The sequence below is a fragment of the Myotis lucifugus genome, unplaced genomic scaffold (genome assembly GCF_000147115.1).
Source record: "Myotis lucifugus unplaced genomic scaffold, Myoluc2.0 scaffold_0, whole genome shotgun sequence".
NCBI classification, from domain to species: Eukaryota; Metazoa; Chordata; class Mammalia; order Chiroptera; family Vespertilionidae; genus Myotis; species Myotis lucifugus.
In genome coordinates, this window is record NW_005871048.1 from 35513937 (window position 1) to 35520708 (window position 6772).

The 6772-nt window shown below is 42.0% G+C and overlaps 1 protein-coding gene across 3 annotated transcripts in view; it reads left to right on the plus strand.

The window, feature by feature from the left end:
• SERINC5 (serine incorporator 5) overlaps positions 1-6772 on the plus strand; it is a 96821-nt gene that overhangs the window by 41489 nt on the left and 48560 nt on the right. For 2 of the 3 annotated variants that reach the window (XM_023750383.1, XM_014451309.2), the window contains exons 3-4: positions 3265-3432; positions 4330-4368. In XM_023750383.1, the coding sequence (XP_023606151.1) occupies positions 3265-3432; positions 4330-4368 (207 nt within the window). The remainder of the gene's footprint in view (positions 1-3264; positions 3433-4329; positions 4369-6772) is intronic. The other variant, XM_006081273.3, reaches the window with a different exon arrangement.

Below are 6772 nucleotides of genomic sequence, written 5' to 3' on the forward strand. Positions count from 1 at the left end.
TATATATATATATATATATGTATATCTGTCTATCTGTCAATCATACCATAGAATTATATAGAGAGTGAAGGTGAAAATAAGGAAGTTTGAAAAGTCAGATCTATAATATGCCACCTGACTTTAGTAATAGAATAAGATTAAAACAGTATGACTTAAAAAAAAACCAAAAAAAAAAACCAGTATGACTTTCTTTTCACATTTTCCATAATCACATCTCTCTGTCACTGTTTATCTGTCTTTAAATGACCAGTTAGGCTCACATATTATGTACATGTCTGTTCATTTTTGTCTTCTGTGGAGATATTAAGGTTAAATGTTGATTCTGCTGTGACAAAGTTCTATCATGGAACAGGAGAGTGTTTAAAAATGTATGTTTTCCAAAATAGAATATTTTATTAATCGCATTTGAACTTGACATACAGTAAGACTGGTTATCTAAGACCACAGAACTAAAGAGGTAGCAACCAATGAAGGAGATAGTTGAGAAAGAATTTGGAAGGCTGTGAGTGGAAAGAAGTTAGTAAAATCAGGGATAGAAGGACATGATGGAGTGAATTTGTAAAGGAAGGTGATCTGTAAGAATACCATACAGGCAGTGGTGTTGGGGTCCCACTTGTGTGGCCTGTTAGCTCAGCCCAAGTAGAATAATCTTACAAAGCAGTGACCTAACATTATGAAGCAAGAAGAGTCTTTTGAGGAAGATGGCTTGGGAAACTGAATGAAGGTGGAGAGAGTACATTAGCAACATTTTAAAATAATGATATAGTGCAGAATGTCCAAGGACTCAAACAATGGAGGTTTCATTAAGTAGATGAAATAACTTGGGAAACGACATTTCCAAGATCTGTCTTAACATCCTGTGATTACAGCCGGTCTTATACCTGCTTACCTATGATCTCTTCTCATTGTAAGTGATGTTTATAGTGTGGCATTATAATTGATGCTTGTTTTGCAGCTGTGCAAGGTCTTGAACTTCATTCCAAATCATTATCAAGAGACTGAATTGTTAGGTTGTAGGTTTTATATAGACTGTACTGTACTGTATATAGGTTTAGTTGTTATTTGCAGTTTATAATCTCTTTTGTAGAAATCCCTCCCTGACACCAGGTGTGTCTGATTAGGTCCAAGAGACCACAGCATAAGCATAAATATTGTTACCACTTTATAAATGAGGAGTCTTAAAAGGGGTTAGTAACTTGCTCATGGTTCAGAATTAGTAGTGGGTGGCAGACCCAAGCCCCAACTCAGGCAGGGTGGCTCTGAGCTTGAGCTTTTAACAACACTACGCTCTATTGCCCAATGCTTTTTAAAAAAATGATTTCAGAGAGGAAGGGAGAGATGGAAACATCAATGATGAGAGGGAATCATTGATTGGCTGCTTCCTGCACACTCCCTACAGGGAATCAAGTGCACAACCTGGACATGTGCCCTTGGTGGGAATCAAACCCTAGACTGGGGTGGGCAACCTTTTTGTGAGTGCGTGCCAAAACCAGCAAAATCTCTGACTCAAAATTCTTCTGCGTGCCAACCCTAATTTTTTTTGAGAACATGTTATGCCTATTTGATATCTCTTAAGGTGTACGTATGTGAAGAACCTTGAAGAAATAATAAAATTCATTTGAGCGACAAAAACACAGTATATGATGATGAAAAATACATTTATTTTTTAATGTATACATGTTATGTAAAATTATTTATTTATCTAAGATGCACCTACACTGAATTTATCTGAAAAATAAAAAAGTAGATATTAAGAAAAAATTTTAAATGGAAGATTATAAGAGAGGGTTTCGTGTGCCAGCAAAAGTTACTGGCGTGCCATGTTTGGCACGCGTGCCAGGGGTTGCCTACCCTTGCCCTAGCCCCTTCAGTCCACAGGCTGACGCTCTATCCACTGAGCCAAACCAGCTAGGGCTATTGCTCTGTGCTTTACTAAAGATCTAGTTTCCTTTTAGAGCAGTGGAAATACACTGTATGATATTATAATGATGGATATGTATCATTTTACATCTGTCCAAACCCATTGACTATACAGTGAACCCTAAAGTGAACCATGGTCTTTGGGTGATAGTGATATATCAATGTAGGTTCATCTGTGTTAACAACAACAGCAAAGTACCGTTCTTATAAGTAATATTAATAAACGGGGAGGCTATACATGTATGGGAGTAAGAGTCAATATGAGAAATCTCCGTACTGCCTTCTCAATTTTATTGTTAACCTAAAGCTATTCTAAAAAATAGTCTTTGAAAAGAAAAAAAATTAGCACCAGACCCAAACCTGGAAACTTAATCTATATTTTATTTAGTATCCCCAAATGTATAGCTGCCAATAAAGCCCAATCAGAGATTAAAAAAAAAACAAAAGAGCTGGTCTCCCCAAATAAAAGGTGTGTGTGCTATTAATGGTACAGAGGAGCTCTCTGCTCCTCCGAGCCCATGCCCCGCACATTAGCCTGAGAGCTTACATTAGGGGCGTGAAGCTGCGGAAAACACTGTGTGGGTAAGAGGCATCTATTCCCTGTGAGCTTCAAGTTGGACACTCCCATTATTTCCTGCCGAGGAGGATGGGTGCGAGCATACATAGCCTTTACATCCCAGCATGTGCTGGGTATTCATACAATTCATTCTTTTGCTCATGGATTTTGACAGTCCTTTTCTTGGGCCCGATTCCCTGTTTTTCATGTTCTCCTCACCTCACTTTGGCCTTTTTCTAGTTCTTGGCCTCTTTTGCTTCTGGCCGACCCCAGAAATCTTTATTTTGCCTAAGAGTAATGATTCTAGTGCTTCAGGTGACTTGTGCTTTTTCTGTTTAATTATTGGGCATCTCCCAAGCCTTAATGCTTGTCATTAAAGATAACCTTAGCCAAAACCGGTTTGGCTCAGTGGATAGAGAGTCAGCCTGCGGACTGAAAGGTCCCAGGTTCGATTCCGGTCAAGGGCATGTACCTGGGTTGTGGGCACATCCCCAGTGGGAGATGTGCAGGAGGTAGCTGATCGATGTTTCTCTCTCATTGATGTTTCTAACTCTCTATCTCTCTCCCTTCCTCTCTGTAAAAAATCAATAAAATATATTAAAAAAAAAAAAAGACAACCTTAAACCCATTCTGCTGAAAGCTTTGTTCACATACTAAACTGTTCCAGCATGCTCTTTGGGCAGGATGGCTCAGAAAAATGGTAGCTGAAAGGTTGACCCACAGCGGGCTGGCATTAGCAGGTTTATAAAGCAGTGGCTTTAAGAGGATGTTCTGTGTGTTTTTTTCAGTTGGCCTGCTGCTGTGGGACTGCTGGCTGCTCCCTCTGCTGTGGCTGTTGCCCCAAGATCCGACAGTCCCGGAGTACCCGCTTCATGTATGCCCTCTACTTCATTCTCGTCTCCGTCCTCTGCTGCATCATGATGTCACAAACCGTGGCCAATGAGATGAAAGAGCACGTAAGTCTGCCCTGTTTCAACTCTTCTCATTTCTGATGGTTGATGAGGGTGTGTGGGAAATATCCACTTTAGCGGATGGGCCCACCCACCCGGACCCACCCACCCCAGTGTGGTTTTGGGTAAACTCACTCTCTCCAAACCTTCAGGGAAGCCACTTTAATGCTTTCCTGATCTTTAGTTGTAGTGTGGAGGCAGACTGATGCTATTCATGGAGAGGATTGCATATTTTGTCTTAGCCTTGTTTATAGCGTTTCTGATTAGATGTACAGTTTTTTCTTGTTCAAAGGATGGCTGCCAGTATCTCAGGAAGTAGCTGATATAAAACATTTAATTTGGCCTGTAGGGGAAGTATGATAAAGCCTGTGATCATTCCACAGGTAATGAGGCAGCTAAAGGGCGATTTTTACTTTTCTGAATATGTTACTTGTAGCGTGGGTGTCTCTAGAGGTGAGGATGCAGTTCCAGCCATTTCTTGAGCAATGTATGTAGAGGTAGGCCTGGCATGTGATGCTGACAGAGACACATACAGGACTTTTTTTTCTGGAATTTCCCCATAGTAGGCTATTAATCAGCCAGATGATGGGGGCAGGGATGTGTTGTGGTTTTTGAGGGAGTCCAATAAATAACACAGTCTTGCCCAGCCGGTGTGGCTCAGTGGTTGAACATCGACCTGTGAACCAAGAGGTCACGGTTTGGATTCCTGGTCAGAGCACAAGCCCGGGTTGCAGGCTTAATCCTCAGTAGGGGACATGCAGGCGGCAGCTGATCAATGCTTCTCTCCTCATTGATATTTCTATCTCTCTCTCCCTCTCCTTTCCTCTCTGAAATCAATAAAAATATATTTTTAAAAAACCCAAAAAACTCCACACATACACAACACCATCTTTCCCCTCCCAGGTTCTGAACAAATCGACAAAAAGACTACGGTGTCAGCAGGTACATGCCAAACATCACCTTTCTCCCTCACAGACCTGATGTGAGACAATGTGGCTTGTTTCTGCAAGGAAGTGGGCATCCTACTACTGATCCGCAAAATGAGTCAGACTTCCTCGCTCGAGGAGTCCACCGGGCCAGGACAGGCTTCATCTGCAGGGGCACCGTTTGCTGGGAAGAGGAACAGTTAATGCTCCTTGGGGCAGCTCCCTTCTGAGGGGAAGGGAGAGGAAAGTGAGCTTTGCAAGGCCCCTTTGCCCTTACAGCTAAGTGCTCTGTGCTCTCGGAACGCCTCCCCTAATGGAGATGGCATCCCCAGGAGCACTCCGAGGAAGTGTTCCTTCCCCAACCTTATGCTGAAACTACAGACTATTTTAAATACACTCAAGTGCATCAAAACACCATTTTTTAAAAACTCACTTGATATATTCTTAACCATTTGTTAAAGTAGGCCCTTTGAAGCTTTCTGTTAGGTAATGCTTTTATAATTGTGGTTGTATGATCTGGAATATACCAGAACTACTATCCAAACTTGTGAGATTAAGACTCTCCTCTGATTGCTTCACACAGTGGATCTCTCTCTACTCAGTAAGGCACCACAGTGGGCGCCATGGGGCATTCAAACTTGTGAGAAACGAAGCTGATAATTCAGAAGACAAGGCATAATCTTCTGTGGCATAAAACAAGGTGGAAATGAATAAGGATGATATGAGAGGAGGCACAGAATGCTGTGGAAGTTTGGGGGCACTGAGACCAAGAACTAAGGCTGCCTTATTAGTTTGCACAGTTTTCACTTCATCTTGATGGTGTTTGTCTTGGATTGTCTTCCTCTTACCATGGTTTAATCTTCTATGTTTGTGACAAGAAGTTTAAGAGGAGGAATACCGACAGGGTAGATTTTATTTTTATACTAATCTGAGCATATGTTTATTGATTTTAGAGAGAGAGGAAGGGGCGGAGAGAGATGTGAGAGAAACATTGATTGATTGCCTCCTGTATGTACACCGACTGAGAATCGAACCTGAAACCTTTGGTGTACAGGACAGTGCTTCAACTAACTGAGCCTCCCGGCCAGGGCTTACAGGGTAGATTTTAATTCTTATTCTGAAGGTCCACTTAACCTTCCACATACTACCTTTGTTTTTTAGGTAACTTAATGTTCTACTTAAATTCAACAAGGATTGACTTGAGGACTCACTGTGGTATTTTGATAGAAACTCTCAGTGTGGACCAGATGTCTATGGGTACGATCTCTGCTCTTTGCTTTTAAGAAGTTTTCAGCCCTGGCTGCTGTGGCTCAGTTGGTGAGCATTGTCCTATGCACTGAAATGTCACCGGCTCAATTGCTGGTCAGGGCACATGCCCAGGTTGTGGGCTCGATCCCTGGTCAGGGTGCGTTTAGGAGGTAACTGATCTATGTTTCTCTCTCTCCCCCCATCTTTCTCTCTCTCTAAAAGTCAATAAAAACATATTTTAAAAAAAATAAAATAGCCCTAGCCAGTTTTGCTCAGTGGATAGAGCGTCAGCCTGCGGACTCAGGGGTCCCAGGTTCGATTCCGGTCAAGGGCATGTACCTTGGCTGCGGGGCACATACCCAGTGGGGAGTGTGCGGGAGGTAGCTGATCGATGTTTCTCTCTCATCAATGTTTCTAACTCTCTATCCCTCTCCCTTCCTCTCTGTAAAGAATCAATAAAATATATTTAAAAAAAATAAAATAGTATTTAATCTCTGTAGAATTAAACTTTGGATCCAAGAAACAAAATCTGAAACCATATAAAATATATGATATCTCTTAGTGGCAAACTCATCAGAAACGTTGTTACTGGAGGTAGCGATCACTTTGGAGCCACATGTATGTATATATGTATGTATGTATTTATTTATTTTTATTACTTTCAGAGAGGAAGGGAGGAGGAGAGAGAGATAGAAATATCAGTGATGAGAGAGAATCATTGATTGGCTGCCTCTTGCACGCTCCACACTGGGGATCGAGACCACAGCCTGGGCATGTGCCCTGTGACTGGGAATCGAACCGTGACCTCCTCGTTCATAAGGAGATGCTCAACCACTGAGCCATGCGAGCTGGGCTACAGGTACATATTTTAGGATGTGATTTTTATAATAATAATTTTAACAATTGAATTACCATCCGACTAACCTGCCCTGTGAAATAGTCTGGAGAAACTCCGGCCAGGATCTATGATTTCTGATGTGTGACGAACCTTTAGGAAAAAGAAAGGAGAGAGACAAGGTGTTCTGGTAAGTGTCAGCTAGGAAGAGGCTTGTATAAAAAGTGACTGTCCCTATCGCTGATAGTTCTTAGGTGAAACGGTGTGGCCAGGGTTACTTGGGATCTGGCATGGGGGTCTTGTGGTCGAACCCAATTCTGTTCCTCGAAGAGGGCAC